This window comes from Oncorhynchus kisutch, linkage group LG22, assembly GCF_002021735.2.
Source record: "Oncorhynchus kisutch isolate 150728-3 linkage group LG22, Okis_V2, whole genome shotgun sequence".
NCBI classification, from domain to species: domain Eukaryota; kingdom Metazoa; phylum Chordata; class Actinopteri; order Salmoniformes; family Salmonidae; genus Oncorhynchus; species Oncorhynchus kisutch.
Window position 1 is genome coordinate 10968370 of NC_034195.2, and position 24792 is coordinate 10993161.

The following is a 24792-nucleotide window of genomic DNA, read 5'->3' on the forward strand; positions in this document are numbered from 1 at the left end:
TTTATGGGTAACATTCTCTCGCTACAGCTCACCCAACTCTATCTCTACATGCACAGAGAAATGTAATGTAGACCTATAGAGCTGGCATGATTTCCCTTTCCATATGACAGGGAATCTGTCCTACACAATACATTCACCCTCAGTCGTCTTATCTGCACCAGGACTGTTCAATTCCGGTCCTGGAGGGCCGAAACACTTCTGCTTTTTGTTTCTACCTGGTAGTTAACTATACTCCCCTGGTGTCCCAGGTCTGAATCAGTCCTGATTAGGAGAGGATGAAAACCAGAAGTGCTTTGGCCCTTCAGGACCGACAATGAACAGCCCTGCTCTACACCCTTCTCTCTCTAACACTCTCTTTCCTCTCCAGCCCCCATTTCTTCTGCCCTTTCTAACAATCTACAGACAGACCCAGACTCGATTTCCTGTAGCCTCTCTCTCTACAACCATCCACCCAGAACTCTTTCTCTTCAATTTAAGTCATCTATCCCCCTCTTCTTCACCACCCCACACTCCCCAAACCCTCCATCCATTCCTCTACACCACTCTTCCACCCCTCATTCAATCTCTCACCGTGGACTCCACCTCCTGTGGTTCTGGTTTGATGTGTACTGAGGGCATGTTTTCTTCTTCCTCCTGGGTATGAGGCTCTGTCTTGGGTTCCTTCTTGGTCAACTTGGGCTGCTGGGGTTGGGACTTCTTCTTGGGTTGTGGTTGGGAGCTGGCACCACCGCTGGCCTTAGGACTCGACAGGCACTGCAGAGGAGAGGGAGAGAGAGGACTGTTAGCCACATAATACATATAGATCAGAGACAAAGAGAGACACACAGTTATCTGTACAGGGGTACAGTTAGACTACTGCTACACTGGGAGATAAGACATGTTAGCCAACTGCTACATACGCTGACATGCAACAGACAGATGCGATAGAGGATGGGTGAGATAGAGGTAGAGAGGGAAAGACAACAGAACCATTAGAGGAGAGGTGAGAACAGGGGGGATGGGGAGGAGTAGAGACAGGTAAGAAGAGGAAATGACAACCAGAGTAGTGCCACCCACACAAATATACCCAGCATTACCTCTTCTCAAACTGTAGGCTTACTACTCAGAAACAAAAATACTAATTTGGTGTAGAGAGAAATACAATAAAGAGTAGTCTTATGTGAGAGGAAAACAGAAGGAAATAGGGACATATATGTAGCGAGAGAGAGAAAGCCTAATCCTTGCCCTGCTAGTAAGTTAATGAGACCGAAAGAGAAAGAGAGAAACAGGGAGGAGTAGCTCAACAAGAATGTCCCCTCCCTCTCTCTTACTGGTAGACAGTCACACCCTTCTCTAGAAGCAGAGGGGAGTGGAGAGTCTCTCTCTCTCTCTCTCTCAACAAAGCAAGTGAAATAGATAAAACAAAAGTGAAATAAACAAAATGAACAGTAAACATTACACTCACAAAAGCTCCAAAGGAATAAAGACATTTCAAATGTCCTATTATATATGTATATATATATATATATATATATATATATATATATATATATATATACACAGTGTTGTAACCATTTGCAAATAGTTAAAGTAGAAAAGGGAAAATAAATTAACATAAATATGGGTTGTATTTACAATGGTGTTTGTTCTTCACTTGTTGCCCTTTTCTTGTGGCAACAGGTCACAAGTCTTGCTGCTGTGATGGCACACTGTGGTATTTCAGTTTATCAAAATTGGATTGGTTTCTGAATTCTTTGTGGGTCTATGTAATCACTCACGCACACACACACACACACACACAAACACACACAGTAACGCAATTACGGTTTGACTCAAGTTTTCACTTTAAAATGTATGCCAAACAAAAAACATTGATTTCAAAGTTTAACCATAAACCTCTATGCACAAGGACTAAATAAACAATTTACAAAGAACATTTCACAAAAACATATTTCCTGGAAGAACTGCAGAAGTTCAGTGACAGAATTACAGTAAAATCTCCCTCAGCTATTTATGCGACCAAATTCTCCAAAAACTCGTAAATATCGGCTACGAATTATGATTAAAAGATGTCTGCAGAAAGAATGGGGTGTCAGCTATGAAAAAAAATGTGGGTTATTGAAGTACAGTAGGCGAAGTGGATTTACATCTGGTAACGGAATTACGGTAAGGGAATCATAGGTACCTGTTCTGTACTCTACACAAATTCATAATTATGCTTATGAATATCATTCTTCATGGTGATGTACCTAGGAACTCAAAAAGGTAGACATTTGCAATATCCTTATTTTTACATATTTAGGTATTATTCTAATCACTGGCTCTTATTGTAATGAGCTCGACCCCCAAACAAGAGCACATTTGGTTGGTCCAGACCAGATCAAATGTGATAGGATCCTAGATGTCTATGGTTCCCAAGTTTGGACAGTACAGCACGGTAGAGCACAGGGTCCGGTTTCCTGGAAGTGATGGAACTTAGCATCTTCCCATCAACGGCAAACATGCGTTTCAGGAAGGCCAAGAAGATCGTCAAGGACCTCCATCAAGGCCAAATCACAATGAAGAGAGAACGGTTGCGTCATTGGAGCATGTGACGATACTGATAGGATCGGAAAGAAAGGAGCGCTGCACTCGAATCAGCTTTCTCAAATAAAATCTTTCCTTAACATTATAATTATTCAACAATACTGACGACAGATCAGCTCCTCGAGAGATATTACAATCTACAGCTGCAAATACTGAGGCGGCTTATTGTAACTCTTACCCAATGAAAGAAAATGCACTAAATCACGATTTTGTACATCATTGCTGTTAGGCTACACATATTTCAAGACAAATTACAGACAGTAGCCTACAAGTAGCAAAATACAACTCAATTGATTGAACATGAAATGTATGTCAATGTGATATATTTTAATGCAGTCATCTTGGGTTTCATTTGAAGCATCATTTTATACGTCGCTTGTCTGTATCAATTGCAAAGACATTGGCAACTTTTGTATTTCTACTGTAGTCAAGTTTATTCTGAAGTTATCGGCAGTCAAACCATGTAATTCTTTGTTTAGCGGAGATCTTGTGTATAAAGTGATGCTGGAGTGCAAAAAAACATCTAACGACGCACTGTTCTACGAGTGGTCTGAGGCAGGCGTTAGATTAACGGTAGAGTTCAGTACAGTAAACCCAGCATGCACATAACGTTCCGAAGACCATGTTTTCTTAGAGCCTGGTGAGAGTGTGGTTGTCCTATGGTTATTTTGCATACAACCTTCCCACAACGTTCTGGGAATGGTGCAGGATAGTTGCTTGGCTTCGGAACACTCTCAGAACATTTAAGAAACTTGACAAAACAATGTTATTTTCTTGGTATTTCATTACTTTAACAGAACGTTTCCTAAAAGTTCAAACGTGATAACATTTATCCATTTTGTTCATGTTATAGGAAGGTTTTCCAACTGGTTTGACATTGGGAATGTTCTCAAATGGTTTCTTAACGCTCTCTGAACTATGTTCTTCTCTGAACTATGTTCTTCTGTGGGAATTTCAGTACTTCGGCAAGTTTTCCTCACGGTTCTATGTATAGTCGTTTTCTCAGAACATTAAGAAAGCTTTCCATAAATGAAAATAAATAAAACATTAGTAACATTACAAAAAACACTTCCTAAAAACGTTATTAAAAAACATATACATTTTGTTGTCAGCATCAACAAAACTCTCATTATCCTCTATCTTGTTAAGTGTGTTTAGGTGTGTTGGCCTCACCTGATCTTAATGAGTGCTTGTTACCTTAAAAATGGGGTCTGTTTAACAAAAATGAACAGCTTCGTATGAGTAAAAAAAAAAACATATCATGATTGCTCCAACCTGGTGGCGTAGTGGACTTTCCATGGATACATAACAAAAGATAATAGGTTTGAATCTCATTGACGCTGTGCCACAATAAAAAATAAATGTATTTGCATGATTAATGCCTAAATAAAAATGAATTTCCATGTGTCCCATCTGTGCTTGGAGTTCAAAGCAGTTAACCTAAGCTAGCAGTGTTATTAAAAGTCGTATTGAAACATTCAGGTAAAGTTTTAAGGAGCTACATGCAGATACATGCAGGGTAGTAACGTCATGAGTTGGGATTATGGTTAATTGTTTTAACAATAGACGATCGGAGTGTGCCAGAGCGCAGAATAACTGATGAATATATGAACGCTCAACACCGGTTGAAATTATCCCGATGTCGGCTAAAAAAGCATAATTAAATTGTTGCCAGGAGCACAATTACAGTCACCCAGCTCTGCTAGGGGGAGTAAAATGGTCAGAGTGGGGTGTTCTCTCATCATGTGTCTGGAAGTAGCTAGCCAATGTTAGCTTGGATGTTTGACTGCCGTTGTGAGGTCATAACGTTCGGACCAACCTTACTCATCGGTCAGAAAGTCCAGTATGTGCTCTGAATGCTCCTAGAGCGAGAAGCTCTGAATTTACAAATGGACAATCTGACAGCACATTTGCCGTCACCAACTCTCTGGATAACAAAACAGCCTAACCAGATCTGCTAGGGCAAGCAATGTTCAGTGAACTGTTCTCACATGTGTGTCTGGAAGTAGCTAGCAAGTTAGCTAGCTTGGGTGCTGGACTGGGTACAGAACACTCGGATCAACCCTTAAAGAGATGGGTGGGGCTAAAGCTTAAGAGGGTGTGAAAGATGCTGAATGGGTGTAGACAAAGAAGGGCTCTCCAGTAGGTGTACCAAAACATTCAAAGGCCATTTTCTCAAAAATGAGGTTACAAGTTTATCAACTTTCAAAGCAGAATTACATTCCCATTGTTCCTCAAATGCAGTGTATTATATACCATTTTGTAGCTCTGTGTCTTTGCTTTTATCCAATCTAAAGCCACCTAAGACCGATTTGGTCGGTCGGTCCCAATTTGACATGCTCCTATGAACGTCACATGTTGGGTCCATTTAGATGGAAATGCCTCTTACAGTTCGTACTGTAACAAAATAGACTCTTAGCTTTAATTTGAAATGCTCTTCACATGTTGGTGCTCATGGGTCCTTTTAGATGGAAAGGCCACAGCCCAGCTCCTTAGCAGAATGCCAGAATACAGCTTAGCAGAGCGCGAGAGAGAACTTTTGAAACTTTTGTGAGTGTAATGTTAATGTCTGATTGGGATAGGTAATAAAGTGACAAACTATGTAAACATATGTTTCCCATCCCAATAAAGCCCTTTGAATTCAATTTAATTGGAGAGAGAGCGGGCGAGAGAGAGAAGGGGTAGACATGTGACCCAGCTGCAGCAGATTCCTCACGGAGGTGTGGTCCCCCAATCAGCCTGGGTGTGGCTCTGCTCACACACACACACACACACACACACACACACACCTCCCCACTACACACACACACATCCCCTTGCTACACACAAACCCTCCTACCCCCGCTACACGCACACACCCCTCCCCCTGCTAAAAACACACATGCTGTGCCCTCTCCCAACACCCACTGTAAAAGGGACAGCCCAGCTAGCACATTTGGTTCCTTGGAAGTTGTGGGAACGTACGTTTTTTGGCCCCCAAGTCCCCAAGGCCCCCGGTTTTTAAATGCTCTAAGAACGAAAGTGAACATTTCCTCTGTTCTGGGAACATACATTTTTAAGTTGAAGGGAGATTCTGAGAATGTTTTACAATTGTTCCCTGGGAGGTTTTATTATCATTCAGACAATGGAATTCTCAGTTATTTGAAGGTAAATACAGTTCTGAGAATATGCTTATCTACCGACTCTCTTCTATGTATATATCAATGATGTCGCTCTTGCTGCTGCTGGTGAGTCTCTGATCCACCTCTACGCAGACGACACCATTCTGTATACTTCTGGCCCTTCTTTGGACACTGTGTTAACAACCCTCCAGGCAAGCTTCAATGCCATACAACTCTCCTTCCGTGGCCTCCAATTGCTCTTAAATACAAGTAAAACTAAATGTATGCTCTTCAACCGATCGCTACCTGCACCTACCCGCCTGTCCAACATCACTACTCTGGACGGCTCTGACTTAGAATACGTGGACAACTACAAATACTTAGGTGTCTGGTTAGACTGTAAACTCTCCTTCCAGACCCATATCAAACATCTCCAATCCAAAGTTAAATCTAGAATTGGCTTCCTATTTCGCAACAAAGCATCCTTCACTCATTCTGCCAAACATACCCTTGTAAAACTGACCATCCTACCAATCATCGACTTTGGCGATGTCATTTACAAAATAGCCTCCAATACCCTACTCAACAAATTGGATGCAGTCTATCACAGTGCAATCCGTTTTGTCACCAAAGCCCCATATACTACCCACCATTGCGACCTGTACGCTCTCGTTGGCTGGCCCTCGCTTCATACTCGTCGCCAAACCCACTGGCTCCAGGTCATCTACAAGACCCTGCTAGGTAAAGTCCCCCCTTATCTCAGCTCGCTGGTCACTATAGCATCTCCCACCTGTAGCACACGCTCCAGCAGGTATATCTCTCTAGTCACCCCCAAAACCAATTCTTTCTTTGGCCGCCTCTCCTTCCAGTTCTCTGCTGCCAATGACTGGAACGAACTACAAAAATCTCTGAAACAGGAAACACTTATCTCCCTCACTAGCTTTAAGCACCAACTGTCAGAGCAGCTCACAGATTACTGCACCTGTACATAGCCCACCTATAATTTAGCCCAAACAACTACCTCTTTCCCTACTGTATTTAATTTATTTATTAATTTAGCTCCTTTGCACCCCATTATTTTTATTTCTACTTTGCACATTCTTCCATTGCAAATCTACCATTCCAGTGTTTTACTTGCTATATTGTATTTACTTTGCCACCATGGCCTTTTCTTTGCCTTTACCTCCCTTATCTCACCTCATTTGCTCACATCGTATATAGACTTGTTTCTACTGTATTATTGACTGTGTTATTGACTTTGTTTTACTCCATGTGTAACTCTGTGTCGTTGTATCTGTCGAACTGCTTTGCTTTATCTTGGCCAGGTCGCAATTGTAAATGAGAACATGTTCTCAACTTGCCTACCTGGTTAAATAAAGGTGAAAAAAATCTAGGGACACAACTCCTGTATTGGTAAGAACTAGCTTGCTAAGTAGATCTGAGAACATATTTAATTAGCTAACTAGCTAGTGAGCATAGACTAACAATGTTACCGGCTCCCATAAGAGATCTGCAATTAAATCTGACTTCAATGTTTTAGCCCGATAATGAATTATATTCAGAAATGGATTCTTTGAATAAGTACACCACACACACAATTCCTAGCCAGTGAAAGCCACCTAGCTAGAACTGACACGCCCCTACCAAAATTTAAAAACCTACCTACATAGCATTAGCATGAAGCAATATATTTGTGCTACCTGCTCCCATAAGAGGTGATCAGCAATTTATACTAGCTTACATCTATTATTCCTATAATGAATATAAACACTGTAATTGTATTCTGTCATTCCATGGGTTTTTGAATCAGTAACGATACACCACACACACGATCTCTAGCCAGTCAGTTTGAGGTGCACCCCATACTGAATTGTCACCCTCGTTTTCCGGTTGAGCACCCACACAGCATTGCTACCTCTCTAATAATATATCTACGCACATGTCCAGGGTTTTTGGTGTTCTTTTATATTCCAATATTGCCTGACTGTCCCAGTCAAAGTTGAAGTATGAGGGTGCATTAGGACAATGACCGCCCATGCAATCTAAATAAGCAATAGGGCAATAACAGTCCAAGATAATGGACATCATCACCACGCTGTGTCCTCTGATGCCAGCAAATCGAAGGCAGTTCGACAATGACTTGGCTGTGAACAGCATTGCTGAGGATGAGGAGTGATATGGAAGACCACTGAACAAGTTTGACTTAAAAAATGAAAAAAGAAATGATACTAAAAAATGAAATATACAGTTGAAGTCGGAAGTTTACATACACTTAGGTTGGAGTCATTAAAACTCGATTTTCAACCACTCCACAAATTTCGTGTTAACAAACTACAGTTTTGGCAAGTCGGGTAGGACATCTACTTTGTGCATGACACAAGTCATTTTTCCAACAATTGTTTATAGACAGATTATTTCCCTTATAATTTACTGTATCACAATTCCAGTGGGTCAGAAGTTTACATACACTAAGTTGACTGTGCCTTTAAACAGCTTGGAACATTCCAGAAAATGATGTCATGTCTTTAGAAGCTTCTGATAGGCTAATTGTCATCATTTGAGTCAACTGGAGGTGTACCTGTGGATGTATTTCAAGACCTACGTTCAAACCCAGTGACTCTTCGCTTGACATCATGGGAAAATCAAAAGAAATCAGCAAAGACCTCTGAAAAGAAAATGTAGACCTCCACAAGTCTGGTTCATCCTTGGGAGCAATTTCCAAACGCCTGAAGGTACCACGTTCATAGTACACACGTATAAACACCATGGGACCACGCTGCAGTCAAACCTCTCAGGGAGGAGACGCATTCTGTCTCCTAGAGATGAACGTACTTTGGTGCGAAAAGTGCAAATAAATCCCAGAACAACCGCAAAGGACCTTGTGAAGATGCTGGAGGAAACAGGTACAAGAGTATCGATATCCACAGTAAAACGAGTCCTATATCGACATAACCTGAAAGGCTGCTCAGCAAGGAACAAGCCACTGCTCCAAAACCGCCATAAAAAGCCAGACTACGGTTTGCAACTGCACATGGGGACAAAGATCGTACTTTTGGAGAAATGTCCTCTGGTCTGATGAAACAAAATAGAACTGTTTGGCCATAATGACCATTGTTATGTTTGGAGGGAAAAGGGGGAGGCTTGCAAGCCAAAGAACACCATCTCAACCATGAAGCACAGAGGTGGCAGCATCATACATCACAAAATAGATGGCATCATGAGGTAGGAAGATGATATGGATATTTTGAACATCAAGACATCAGTCAGGAAGTTAAAACTTGGTCACAAATGGGTCTTCAAAACAGACAATGACCCCAAGCATGCTTCCAAAGTTGTGGCAAAATGGCTTAAGGACAACAAAGTCAAGGTATTGAAGTGGCCATCACAAAGCTCTGAACTCAATCCTATAGAAAATGTGTGGGCGAGAACTGAAAAAGCGTGTGAGAGCAAGGAGGCCTACAAACCTGACTCAGTTACACCAGCTCTGTCAGGAGGCATGGGACAAAATTAACCCAACTTATTGTGGGAAGCTTGTGGAGGGCTACCAGAAACGTTGAATATGGCCAGTTTCAGTAAACGTCAGCAAAAAATTAAATTGTTGCCAAGAGCACAGTTACAGTCACCAACGCTCTGGATAACATGAAAACAGCCTAACCAGCTCTGCTAGGGCGAATAAAATGACCAGAACGAGGGTCGAGTGAAGTGTACTGTTTGTTAGAGGCGCGTGACCTGAACACTCGCTCCACTTTGTTTTTATCCGCTATTGAACGCAGTTTATCCCGTCTTAAATTTGATTGATTATTTACGCTAAAAAATACCTAAAGTTGTATTAGGAAAGTTGTTTGAAATGTTTGGAACAAGTTTACAGGTAACTTATTAGATATTTTATAGTCATGTTGCGCTAGTTGGAACCAGTGTTTTTGTTTTATCAAACGCGCCAAATAAATTGACATTTTGGATATATATCGATGGAATTAATCAAACAAAAGGAACATTTGTGATGTTTATGGGACATATTGGAGTGTCAACAAAAGAAGATCTTCAAAGGTAAGGCATGAATTATATGCTTATTTTGCGTTTTGTGTCGCGCCCGGCGGGTTGAAATATGAATGTCATGTGTTAGTTTGGTGGGGTCCTCAGATAATCGCATGGTTTGCTTTCGCCGTAAAGCCTTTTTGAAAATGGATACATTGGCTGGATTAACAACAAGTGTAGCTTTAATTTGGTGTATTGTCTGTGTGATTGCATGAAAGTTTAATATTTATAGTAATTTAATTTGAAATTGGCGCTTTGCCATTTCACCGGATGTTGTCGAGGGATTCCGCTAGCGGAACGTCTAGCCGTAGCAAGTTAACTAGACATGGTTTATTATATTACTAGTTGATCTAGCTTGTCCAGCATTGCATATAATCGATGTGTTACATGTTAATTTATCATCGAATCACAGCCTACTTCACCAAATGGGTGATTATTTAACAATTGCATTTGCGAAAAAAGCACTGTCGTTACACCAATGTGTACCTAACCATAAACATCAATGCCTTTCTTAAAATCAATACACATGTATATATTTTTAAACCTGCATATTTAGTTAAAATAAATTCATGTTAGCAGGCAATATTAACTAGGGAAATTGTGTCACTTCTCTTGCGTTTTGTGCAAGCAGAGTCAGGGTATATGCAGCAGTTTGGGCTACCTGGCTCGTAGCAAACTGTGTGAAGACCATATCTTCCTAACAAAGACCGTAATTAATTTGCCAGAATTTTAGATAATTATGACATAACAGTGAAGGTTGTGCAATGTAACAGCAATATTTAGACTTAGGGATGCCATCCATTAGATGAAATACGTAACGGTTCCATATTTCACTGAAAGAATAAACATTTTGTTTTCTAAATTATAGTTTCCGGAATTGACCATATTAAAAGTCCTAAGGCTCATATTTCTGTGTGTCATTATGTTATAATTAAGTCTATGATTTGATATTTGATAGAGCAGTTTGACTGAGCGGTGGTAGGCACCAGCAGGCTCGTAAGCATTCATTCAAACAGCACATTCGTGCGTTTGCCAGCAGCTCTTTGCTGTGCTTCAAGCATTGCGCTGTTTATGACTTCAAGCCTATCAACTCCTGAGATTAGGCTGGCAATACTAAAGTGCCTATAAGGACATCCAATAGTCAAAGGTATATGAAATACAAATGGTATAGAGAGAAATAGTTCTATAATTCCTATAATAACTACAGCCTAAAACTTCTTACCTTGGAATATTGAAGACTCATGTTAAAAGGAACCACCAGCTTTCATATCTTCTAATGTTTTGAGCTAGGAACTTAAATGTTAGCTTTCTTACATGGCACATATTGCACTTTTAATTTCTTCTCCAACACTTTGTTTTTGCATTATTTAAACCAAATTGAACATGTTTCATTATTTATTAGAGACTAAAGAGATTTTATTGATGTATTAAGTTCAAATACAAGTGTTCATTCAGTATTGTTGTAATTGTCACTATTACAAATATATATATAAAAATGGTTTTGCTTTTTTTGGTCCTCCAATAATCGTTATCGGCTTTGAAAAATCATAATTGGTCGACCTCTAGTTCGGGGTCAGCGCATCGCTGACATCCTTCCTCCCATAGATGGTCTGCCTGGACAAGCACCACCTGGACTGGACACAGCTAGACAAACTTATCTTTTTGAGAAGATCAGGGAGTTTTGTGACGAAGAGCCTATGGACATCACGTGCCCTGCACCAAAGTCAAGGGCAGGACAGAAACAGGCTCTCCGAATATAGATTATCTTGATCGCGCGTGGTTCGGACAGACCAGTTGATCACTGGGGGCGAGTTCCCAGTCATCAGCACTATCTGCAGTGCCTCTATTCACATGACTCTCTCTTAACACACACGCCATAAGTTGCTGCTACTATTTTTTTTTATCCTGCTGCTCAGCCACTTTAGCCCTGATTGTATGCAAATAACTACCTCATCTGTCACTGATATCGTTATTGATATTGTTCTGGTACATACTGGTTATTATTTTATTAATATTGACAATATCTATATGTGATACAGCAAAGTAAACACTTGACTGTACAGTCTACACCTTCTGTAGAGAACCATCCAAGATGTGGCTGAGGATTACAGCATTTCATTCACATGTCCCATCAATTTAGACAAGTGTGTCTGGGTAAACCTCATCCCGTCAGTAGAGGATGCCTGGTTATTGGGGCGGCAGCGTAGCCTAGTGGTTAGAGCGTTGGACTAGTAACCGGAAAGTTGCGAGTTCAAACCCCTGAGCTGACAAGGTACAAATCGGTCGTTCTGCCCCTGAACAGGCAGTTAACCCACTGTTCCCAGGCCGTCATTGAAAATAAGAATGTGTCCTTAACTGACTTTCCTGGTTAAATAAAGGTAAAATTAAAAATAAAATAAACATCTTTAAAAGTGATTTTCCTCGCCATCTTAACTATGCATGCCCCTTTCAAAAAATGGAGAACTAAGAACAGATATAGCCCTTGGTTCTCACCAGACCTGACTGCCCTTAATTAACCAACACAAAAACATCCTGTGGCGTACTGCATTAGCATCAAACAGCCCCTGTGATATGCAACTTTTCAGGGAATATACACAGGCAGTTTGAAAAGCTAGCCGTAGCTTTCCTAACAGAAATTTGCATCCTGTAGTACAAACTCAAAAAAGTTCTGGGACACTGTAAAGTCCATGGAGAATAAGAGCACCTCCTCCCAGCTGCCCACTGCACTGAGGATTGAAAACACTGTCACTACCGATAAATCCACAATAATTGAGAATTTCAATAAGCATTTTTCTACGGCTGGCCATGCTTTCCACCTGGCTACCCCTACCCCGGTAAACTGCCCTGCACCCCCCACAGCAACTGGCCCAAGCCTCCCCCATTTCTCCTTCACCCAAATCCAGATAGCTGATGTTCAGAAAGAACTGCAAAATCTGGACCCCTACAAATCAGACGGGTTAGACAATCTGGACCCCCTCTTTCTAAAATTATCTGCCGAAATTGTTGCAACCCCTGTTCAACCTCTTTCGTATCGTCTGAGATTCCCAAATATTGGAAAGCTGCCACAATCATCCCCCTCTTCAAAGCGGGAGACACTCCAGACCCAAACTGCTACAGACCTATATCTATCCTACCCTGCCCTTCTAAGGTCTTCGAAAGCCAAGTCAACAGATTTCCGACCATTTCGAATCCCACCGTACCTTCTCAGCTATGCAATCTGGTTTCAGAGCTGGTCATGGGTGCACCTCAGCCACGCACAAGGTCCTAAACGATGTCATAACCGCCATCGATAAAAGACAGTACTTAGCAGCCGTCTTCCTCGACCTGGCCAAGGTCGAGGAAGACTCAACAACCTTGGTATCTCAAATGATTTGCCTGGTTCACCAACTACTTCTCTGATAGAGTTCAGTCTGTCAAATCAGAGGGCCTGTTGCCTGGGCCTCTGGCAGTCTCTATGGGAGTGCCACAGGGTTCAATTCCCGGGCAAAATCTCTTCTCTGTATACATCAATAATGTCGCTCTTGATGCTGGTAATTCTCGTATCCACCTCTACGCAGACAACACCATTCTGTATACCTCTGGCCCTTATTTGGACACTGTGTTAACTAACCTCCAAACAAGCTTCAATGCCATACAACTCTCCGTCCGTGGCCTCCAACTACTCTTTAAATGCAAGTAAATCTAAATGCATGCTCTTCAACCGATCACTGCCCATACCTGCCTGCACATCCAGCATCACTACTCTGGACGGTTCTGACTTAGAATATGTGGACAACTACAAATACCTAGGTGTCTGGCTAGACTGTAAACTCTCCTTCCAGACTCACATTAAGCATCTCCAATCCAAAATTAAATCTAGAATCGGCTTCCTATTTCGCAACAAAGCATCCTTCACTCATGCTGCCAAACATACCCTCGTAAAACTGACTATCCTACCGATCCTCGACTTCGGCGATGTCATCTACAAAATAGCCTCCAACACTCTACTCAACAAATTGGATGCAGTCTTTCACAGCGCTATCCATTTTGTCACCAAAGCCCCATATACTACCCACCACTGCGACCTGTACGCTCTCGTTGGCTGGCCCTCGCTTCATACTCGTCGCCAAATCCACTGGCTCCAGGTCATATACAAGACCCTGCTAGGTAAAGTCCCCCCTTATCTCAGCTCACTGGTCACCATAGCAGCACCCACCCGTAGCACGCGCTCCAGCAGGTATATCTCACTGGTCACCCCCAAAGCCAATTCCTCCTTTGGCCGCCTTTCCTTCCAGTTCTCTGCTGCCAATGACTGGAACAAACTACAAAATCTCTGAAGCTGGAGACTCCTATCTCCCTCACTAGCTTTAAGCACCAGCTGTCGAAGCAGCTCACAGATCACTGCACCTGTACATAGGCCATCTGTAAATAGCCCATCCAACTACCTCATCCCATACTGTATTTATTTATCTATCTCTACTTGCACATTCATCTTCTGCACATCTATCACTCCCGTGTTTAATTGCTAAATTGTAATTATTCCCCCACTACGGCCTATTTATTGCCTTACCTCCCTTATCTTACCTCATTTACACACACTGTATATAGACTTTTTCTACTGTATTTTTGACTGTATATTTGTTTATCCCATGTGTAACTCTGTGTTGTTGGATGTGGCGAACTGCTTTGCTTTATCTTGGCCAGGTCGCAATTGTAAATGAGAACTTGTTCTCAACTCGCCTACCTGGTTATATAAAGGTGAAATAAAAAACTAACAAAAAAACACAATCTAATATTTATATCTGGATACTGTTTACCTGGAATGGATCCTTATTGTAGGCTACTACTTTGACCACTTTTAGTCTTAATCTTTACTACACTACTCACTGTTTAGCACATGACCTTACATGTGAATCCTTAAAGAGATGGGTGGGGCTAAAGCTTAAGAGGGTGTGAATGAATGATGCTGAATTGGTGTAGACAAAGAAGGGCTCTCCAGTAGGTGTGCCAAAACTTTCCAAGGCCATTTTCTCAAAAGAGAGATTACAAGTTTATCAACTTTCAAAGCAGAACTACGTTCCCATTGTTCCGCAAATGCAGTGTATGATATACCATTTTGTAGTTCTGTGTCTCTGCTTATATCCAATGTAAAAATAAAAAAAATAAACATTTCAAATGTTGCTACATAAACCAGAATCAAGGAGGTCGGTCACAAAATGTCTACTGTTTGCTGATGATCTGGTGCTTCTGTCACCAACCAAGCAGCACCTAGATCTTCCGCACATATTCTGCCAGACCTGGGCCCTGACAGTAAATCTCAGTAAGACCAAAATAATGGTGTTCTAAAAAAAGGTTCAGTCGCCAGGACCACAAATACAAATTCCATCTAGGCACCGTTGCCCTAGAGCTCACAAAAAACTATACATACCTCGGCCTAAACATCAGCGCCACAGGTAACTTCCACAAAGCTGTGAACGAGCTGAGAGACAAGGCAAGAGGTTCCTTTCTATGCCATCAAAAGGAACATAAAATTCAACATACCAATTACGCTCTGGCTAAAAATACTTGAATCAGTTATAGAAACCATTTCCCTTTATGGTTGTGAGGTCTGGGATCCGCTCACCATCCAAGAATTCACAAAATGGGACAAACACCAAATTGAGACTCCATGCAGAAGTCTGCCAAAATACCCTTGTGTACAATGTAAAAGACCAAATAATGCAGAGCAGAATTAGGCTGATAGCCGCTAATTATTAAATCCAGAAAAGACACGTGGGAGGCTGCGAATTTTCGCATCTTTTTGTTAAAACTCGCGCAAAATTTCAACGTCCTGCTACTCACGTTTACTAATACTTAAAGTTGGATTACAAAAGTAGTTTGAAGTGTTTTGTCAAAGTTTATAGGCAATTTTTTTCATTTAAAAAAATGACGTTGCGTTTTGGAACGGTGCTTTTCCATGGATCAGACGGGCTTCATAAATGGACATTTTGGGTATACATGGACGGATTTAATCGGAAAAAAAGACCCAATTGTGACGTTTATGGGACATATAGGAGTGCCAACAAAGAAGCTCGTCAAAGGTAATGAATGTTTTATATTTTATTTCTGCGTTTTGTGTAGCGCCGGCTACGCAAATTATTCTGTTTACGTCCCCTTTGGGTATTTCGGGTTTGCATGCTATCAGATATTAGCATTTTAAAAATCTGACATGTTGGCTAGATTCACAACAAGTGTAGCTTTAATTGAGTACCCTGCATGTGTGTTTTAATGAAAGTTTGAGTTGTATCGAGTACTATTAGTTGTCACTCTGAAATTTCCGCTGATGTTGATCCCTGTACAGGGACAGCAGCCGTAAAAGGTTAAATTCTACAACCACCTAAAAGGAAGCTATTGAGAAAGGCCGCCGTAGGCAGACCTGGCTATGTGCACTGCCCACAAAATGAGGTGGAAACTGAGCTGCACTTCCTAACCTCCTGCAAAATGTATGACCATATTAGAGACACAGTGGTTAGAGCGTTGGACTAGTAACCGGTAGGTTGCAAGTTCAAACCCCCGAGCTGACAAGGTACAAATCTGTCGTTCTGCCCCTGAAGAGGCAGTTAACCCAATATTCCTAGGCCGTCATTGAAAATAAGAATTTGTTCTTAACTGACTTGCCTAGTTAAATAAAGGTAAAATAAAAAATAAAAAACATATTTCCCTCAGATTACACAGATCCACAAATAATTTGAAAACAAACCCAATTTTGATAAACTCCCATATCTACTGGGTGAAATACCAGTGTGATATCACAACAGCAAGATTTGTGACCTGTTGCCACAAGAAAAGGGCAACCAGTGAAGAACAAACACCATCGTAAATACAACCCATGTTAATGTTTATTTGTTTTCCCTTTTATACTTTAACTATTTGCACATAATATGACATTTGAAATGTCTTTATTCTGGAACTTTAGTGAGTGTAATGTTTGCTGTTGAAATTGTATTGTTTATTAACTTAACACGTTTCCCATGCCAATAAAGCCCTTGAATTTAATATATATAAAAGAGAGAGAGAGAGAGAGAGAGAGAGAGAGAGAGAGAGAGAGAGAGAGAGAGAGAGAGAGAGAGAGAGAGCACACAAAAAACTATACATACCTTGGCCTAAACATCAGCACCACAGGTAACTTCCACAAAGCTGTGAACGATCTGAGAGACAAGGCAAGAAGGGCATTCTATGCCATCAAAAGAAACATAAATTTCAACATACCAATTAGGATTTGGCTAAAAATACTTGAATCAGTCATAGAGCCCATTGCCCTTTATGGTTGTGAGGTCTGGGGTCCGCTCACCAACCAAGACTTCACAAAATGGGACAAACACCAAATTGAGACTCTGCACGCAGAATTCTGCAAAAATATCCTCCGTGTACAACGTAGAACACCAAATAATGCATGCAGAGCAGAATTAGGCCGATACCCACTAATTATCAAAATCCAGAAAAGAGCTGTTAAATTCTACAACCACCTAAAAGGAAGCGATTCACAAACCTTCCATAACAAAGCCATCACCTACAGAGAGATGAACCTGGAGAAGAGTCCCCTAAGCAAGCTGGTCCTGGGGCTCTGTTCACAAACACAAACACACACCACAGAGCCCCAGGACAGCAGCACAATTAGACCCAACCAAATCATGAGAAAACAAAGAGATAACTACTTAACACATTGGAAAGAATTAACAAAAAAACAGAGCAAACTAGAATGCTATTTGGCCCTACACAGAGAGTACACAGCGGCAGAATACCTGACCACTGTGACTGACCCAAAATTAAGGAAAGCCTTGACTATGTACAGACTCAGTGAGCATAGCCTTGCTATTGAGAAAGGCCGCCGTAGGCAGACATGGCTCTCAAGAGAAGACAGGCTATGTGCTCACTGCCCACAAAATGAGGTGGAAACTGAGCTGCACTTCCTAACCTCCTGCCCAATGTATGACCATATTAGAGAGACATATTTCCCTCAGATTACACAGATCCACAAAGAATTCGAAAACAAATCCAATTTTGAAAAACTCCCATATCTACTGGGTGAAATTCCACAGTGTGCCATCACAGCAGCAAGATTTGTGACCTGTTGCCACGAGAAAAGGGCAACCAGTGAAGAACAAACACCATTGTAAATACAACCCATATTTATGCTTATTTATTTTATCTTGTGTCCTTTAGCCATTTGTACATTGTTAGAACACTGTATATATATATAATATGACATTTGTAATGTCTTTACTGTTTTGAAACTTCTGTATGTGTAATGTTTACTGTTAATTTTTGTTGTTTTTCACTTTATATATTCACTTTGTATGTTGTCTACCTCACTTGCTTTGGCAATGTTAACACATGTTTCCCATGCCAATAAAGCCCTTGAATTGAATTGAATTGAGAGAGACTCCCCTTCCCTGGGATCTGTTGCAGCAGGAGAAAAAAAGACACAGAAAGAGAGAGTGATGAGTGTAAGAGAGGAAGAGCGTGTGTGACAGAGATGGAGAGGGGGGAACAGAGTGACAATCTGGGTCACTGCTCTTCCCTCCCTCATCATTCCTCCCACACCCCCATGGCTCTGTGGCTGCGCCCCTCCCAGCTAGGCCTGCTTTCTGGGACACACACACGTCTGTCCCTCACTCCTTCCTCTCCTATTTCCCACAGACACACAGTCGGACACCGGAGTCTCTGGGAACATTGTGGCTCTAACAGCACACACACAGTGAAAGAAGGCCCATTACCATCGACTATGAGGTGAGGAAACTGGGATACATCCTGTAATGCTGTAGCCCCAGAATGGAGGAAGTGACAGAATGTCTACTGTAACTGTACCATGACCCCATATTGGTTTGGTATGAAGCTAGACAGTTAATGGTTTACCCTCAGATCACACAGGCCACGGCTGCCATAAATAAAACCCCACAGCCAGGAGGTGCCTGAGGGGGAGAGAATACAGACATACACACCATAACGCTGTCTTTGTCTCACACACAAACTGTACATGTGACACATTAACAAACACATAAATCACAACGCATACACAGCAAAGGTACACGCCAAACACACACACGCCTTGCCCCGTACCCTCCAGTTTCAGCCCTGCCTCTCAGTACCATGGCCCCTGACCTCTGTGTGTTCTGCTTAACGGTCATGATGAATAGGAAGCATAATTACAGTTGGTACCCTGGAGACACACACAGAGAGAGAGAGAGAGAGAGAGCGAGAGAGCGAGACACACGCACAGAGAGAGAGAGAGAGACACACGCAGAGAGAGAGAGACACGCACAGAGAGAGAGAGACACGCACAGAGAGAGAGAGACACACGCACAGAGAGAGAGAGAGAGAGACACACACGCACAGAGAGAGACACACAAAGAGACACACACAGAGAGACACACACATAGAGAGACACACACACACATAGAGAGAGAGACACACACACACATAGAGAGAGAGACACACACACATAGAGAGAGAGACACACACACACATAGAGAGAGAGACACACACACACACATAGAGAGAGAGACACACACACACAGAGAGAGAGACACACACACACATAGAGAGAGAGACACACACACACACAGAGAGAGACACACACACACACATAGAGAGAGAGACACACACACAGAGAGAGAGACACACACACAGAGAGAGACACACACAGAGAGAGACACACACACAGAGAGAGAGACACACACACACACACACACATAGAGAGAGAGACACACACAGAGAGAGAGACTCATTAATGTGAGACTTTAAAACTCTATAAACGTACACTCAGAACCAAAAAGGTACAGTACAACAGCAAGCAGCTGACACTAATTGAGTCCATAAAAACAAACAACTTCTGGCAAAATTGGAAGAAAAAAACGACAAAAATCTAAACAAGAGGAATTAGCAATACAAAATGTTGACATATGGACAACCCATTTTAAAACAGTCTACGGCAGCGTTCAAATTGACACAAACATAGAACGCCAAATTCATGAGAAGTTGAATGTATTAGAAAAGACTATAAAGGACAATCAAAATCCACTGGACTCCCCAATTACTGACCAGGAGCTCTATAAACTTCAGGCTCTCAAATATAAAACAGCATGTGGACCTGATGGCATCCTAAATGAGATGCTCAAACTCACTAGTGCAAAATTTCAATTGGCTATATTAAAACTGTTTAATTTGATCCTGAGGGTAGGTTATTCCCCTGACATCTGGAATTAAGGACTCAAACCCCCAATATTTAAGAACTGAGACAAATTTGACCCTAACAATTACAGAGGCATTTGTGTGAAAAGTAACCCGTGGAAGGTTTTCTGTAGTATTATAAATGTAAGAGTTCTAAACTTCCTTAATAAGCACAATGTCTTGAGTAAAAGCCAAATTGGATTTATACCAAAACATCGCACAACTTATCATATTTACACCCTACACACCCTGATAGATAAACATGTCCATCAAAATATACACTTGCTTTATCAACTTCCAAAAAGCATTTGATTCTATTTGGCAAACAGGACTGTTCTACAAAGTTAATGAAAGTGGTGTAGGGGGTAAAACATATGACATAATTAAATCAATGTATACTGGCAATATGTGCAGCATTAAACTTGGCAAGAAAATAACAGAATTCTTTAACCAGGGGCGGGGCCTTCGCCAGGGTTGCAATCTGAGCCCTGCACTCTTCAATATTTACATCAACGAATTGGCCACTATTCTAGAAAAATCCTCAGCCTCTGGTGTTAGTCTCCACAATTCAGAAGTTAAATGCCTACTCTTCACAGATGACCTATGTCTGCCGTCACCCACAGCACATGGCCTACAGCAGAGCCCGGACCTGCTAGAGCAGTAATGCCAGACGTGGGCCCTGGCAGTAAACCCCAAAAATACCAAAATAATGATTTTCCAGAGAAGATCCAGATCTCAGGGAATTAGACCAAAGTTCTCAATTGGTACAACATATATAGAGTACTGCACACACTACAATTACTTAGGTTTAAAAATAAGCTAAACTGGACACCTTAATGATGCAGTGAATAAACTGAGAGAAAGCACACAGGGCATTCTACTCCATTAAAAAGATAATTCAAATACCTATTACAATTTGGATAAAACTAATTGAATATGTCATTGAACCAATTGCACTTTATGGCAGTGAGTTGTGGGGTCCACTTGCAAAACAAGATTTAATCAAATGGGACAACAAACCCATTGAAACCCTGCATGCAGAGTTCTGTAAGATTCTCCTACATGTCCAGAGGAAAACTACAAACAATGCATGCAGGGCAGAATTAGACCAATATCCACTAATAATACAAACTCCAAAAAGAGCAATTAAGTTTTGGAAACATCTAAAATACAGTGACCCCCTCGCATATCATTACCAAGCCCTGCATTGCCAAGAGCTGAGCAAAGAAAAGAGTTCCCTCATCCAGCTGGTCCTGGGGCTGAGTTCACAAACCTGTCTACTTACACACTAAAACCTCAGGATTAGAACCTCCAATCAATCAGAATAAACCAAATTACAACACAGTCAAAACAAAACTACATTGCTTATTGGGAAACACAAGCACAAACACAAAGCAAAAATGCAGTGCTATCTGGCCCTACATCGACAGTACATTGTCGCTAACTATTTGACCATGGTTACTGATCAAAACCTTAGAAAACCCTTGACAAAGTACAGGCCCAGTGAGCACAGCCTTGCCATTGAGAAGAGTAGACACAGGAAAACCTGGCTCCCTGTAGAGGAAAGGCTGTGCAACCACTGCACAACAGCAGAACCTGAGACGGAGCTGGATCTCCTGACAAAATGTGAAAAATATAAAACAATTAGAGAGTGTTATTTCCCCAAATTTGAAACCCTTATTCAAGGTTTCAAAGACCTCTCTGATGAGAGTAGGCTACCCGTCCTGTTGGGGGAGGACGCAGAGAGCTGTGGGTTGGAAGCGCACTATATTGCCTCATAAGATGAGGGACATTGTCTGACAGACCAATCAACCTGTACATGTCCTCTATTGTATGCTTATTGTTGTTGTTCAATGTATGGTTATTTTGACACTTGGTTATTGTTGTTACTGTTGTCCCGTTGACAATTTAAATTCTTATTATTTTCTTATTGTAAATAAGTAAGCTTTGGCAATATGTACATTGTTACGTCATGCCAATAAAAAAATTTGAATTGAATTGAGAGACACACACACACAGAGAGAGAGAGAGAGACACACAGAGAGAGAGACACGGAGAGAGACACACACAAAGCACCCACAACCAATTTCTCTGTTGGAGAGCAGTTGGTCAACACATTCATTCATGAAAGAGATAAAATGTCCTGTTTACCATACAGGCAGATGATGGAGGGAGGGAGGCTCCCCTCTAGGCTCGACTAGACTCATAACCTCTACAACGGGTTGCTTTTCCTCCTTATGAGGCCTACAGCACTGGGGGAAGAGGGGACAAAAAAGGAGAGGAAAGAAGGTGGGGTAGAGAGTAAAGAGAAGAGAAGACAGGAGAGGATTTGACAGTAGAGGAGAAGATAAGGGTACAGATATAAGGGGAACAGGGAGAGGATTTGACAGTAGAGGAGAAGATAAGGGTACAGATATAAGGGGAACAGGGAGAGGCTTTGACAGTAGAGGAGAAGATAAGGGTACAGATATAAGGGGAACAGGGAGAGGATTTGACAGTAGAGGAGAAGAAATGGGACAGTGAACAGGGAAGAAGAAGAGAGGGGACAAGGGCTATGAGGGGGAGAGGCTGAGAGGTTCACACAGACAGAGGTTCACTATAACCAGCGCTGTGGGGCTAGAGCAGGGCTGGAGGGCTGGGCCTATAGAGCCCAGGAGGACCCCACCGAGGAAGGGCCCCACCGAGGAAGGGCCCCGGGGCCAGATGCCAACACCACCCACTGGGCTGAGGGTGGGAAAGTGTGTGGCAGGTTCTCCCACTGCGAAAGGCTCAAGGGGGAGAACCAGATTGAGCCACTCAAATGAACTCCCCCTCTCCAAACACACACACACACACACACACACCACACACACACACACACACACACACACACACACCAGGCCAACCTCTACCTAACCAACCACCACTATTCTCAGACCTCAAACCTTTGCCCAAATTCCATAGTGCAGTCTAGCCCCTTTGCCCTTCCCTCTCCCTCTAAGGGGTGGGGAAACCAACCTCTCTGTGCCAAAGGGGGAGGGGTGTGACCGGAGAGAGGACACTCACAAATATACACACACGCCTACAGACAAACATGTGATCAGATAATCTTAACTCAGTGTTTGTGTGTGTGGACATGTTGAACTATTCTTGCGGAGACCAGAAGTCCCCACAAGAATAGTAAACAAACACATATTTGACCAACTGGGGACATGTTGTTGGTCCCCACAAGGGAACCAACACATTTCTAGGGTTAGTTTTTTGGGTTATGGTCAGAATTAGTGTTAGGGTTAGGTTTAGGGGAGATGGGGTTAGTTTTAGGGTTAGAATAAGAGTACGGATTAGGGAAAATAGTAATAACAACACAACACCACAGATGTTTCTAGTTGAGGGAGTGTACTGGCATGCTGACTGCCGGGATGTCCACCAGAGCTGTTGGCAGAGAATGTAATGTTCATTTCTTTACCATAAGACACCTCCCAACATGGTTTTAGAGAATTTGGCCATACGTCCAACAGGCCTCACAACCAGAGACCACGCCAGCCCAAGACCTCCACATCCGGCTTCTTCACCAGCGGAATCGTCTGTGGATTATTTCTGTCTGTAACAAAGCCCTTTTGTGGGACAAAGAACTCATTCTGATTGGCTGTGCCCCTGCCCAGTCGTGTGAAATCCATTGACTAATCAACGTATCTCAATTGACTGATAACCTTCTGTGAACATTAACTCAGTCAAATCTTTCAAATTGTTGCGTGTTGCGTTCAGATTTTTGTTCAGTGTACATGGTCATCTTCAAACAAATCGTCCTATTTTTTTGTAGGAGGCTAAAATCATGATTTGGACATTCAGTGAAGTGCATTATCCTCATGATTCCTGTAATGAAAGTGTCTGCCTGCCCTTGGAACCGTTTTGGCTGGGGCCTGCTGCTGTGTCGGGGCCACTCTCTCTCTACTTTCCCAGGAGGGGGAATTATCCAGGATAAGAAGAAAAAAAAGGTGTTCTGACCGTACACAGAGTGTACAAAACATTAGGAACATTTCCTCTTTCCATAACACACAGACTGACAAGGTGAAACCAGGTGAAAGCTATGATCCCTTACTGATGCCATCTGTTAAATCCACTTCAAATAGTGTAAATGAAGGAGAGGAGACAGGTTGAATAAGGATTTTTATGCATAGAGACAATTGAGCCATGGATTGTGCATTTGTGCCATTCAGCAGGTGACAAGACAAAATATTTAAAGTGCCTTTGAATGGGGTATGGTAGTAAGTGCCAGGTGCACCGGGTTGAGTGTGTCAAGAACTGCACATTTCCCGTGTTTATCAAGAATGGTCCACCACCCAAAGGACATCCAGCCAACTAGTCACAACTGTGGGAAGCATCAGAGTCAACATGGGCCAGCAATCCTGTGGAATGCTTCAACACCTTGTAGAATCTATGCCCTGACAAATTGAGGTATTTTTCTGAGGGCAAAAGGAAGGTGTTCCTAATGTTTTGTCCACCCAGTGCCTTAGGAAAGGAGTCACACACCGTAACCTTTTCCACATTGTGTTGTGTTAAAGTGGGATTCAAATGGATTTACTTGTGATTTTTTTGTTGTCAATTATCTAAACAAAATATTCTGTAATGTCAAAGTGGAAAATTCTAACATTTGTTAAGAAAAAAACACTAATATATCTTGGTTAGATAAGTATTCAACCCTCTGAGTCAATACATGTTAGAATCACCATTGGCAGTGATTTCATTGGCACATCATTATTTTAAAAAATTCTTCAAGCTCTGTCAAGTTGGTTGTTAATCATTGCTAGACAGCAATTTGTAAGTATTGCCACAGATTTTCAAGCCGATTTAAGTCACACCTGTAACTAGGCCACTCAGGAACATCCAATGTCGTCTTGGTAAGCAACTCAAGTGTATATTTGGC

At 41.9% G+C, this 24792-nt stretch overlaps 1 protein-coding gene across 5 annotated transcripts in view; it reads right to left on the reverse strand.

Annotated features, from left to right (window-relative positions):
• The window catches only part of klf8 (Kruppel like factor 8), a 113846-nt gene that overhangs the window by 69155 nt on the left and 19899 nt on the right, over positions 1-24792 (reverse strand). For 3 of the 5 annotated variants that reach the window (XM_020455719.2, XM_020455718.2, XM_020455720.2), the window contains exon 2: positions 571-753. In XM_020455719.2, coding sequence (XP_020311308.1) covers positions 571-753 — 183 coding nt within the window. Of the gene's footprint in view, positions 1-570; positions 754-1076; positions 1236-16816; positions 16850-24792 lie in introns of those variants that run through there. The other 2 variants (XM_031801215.1, XM_020455721.2) reach the window with 2 other exon arrangements.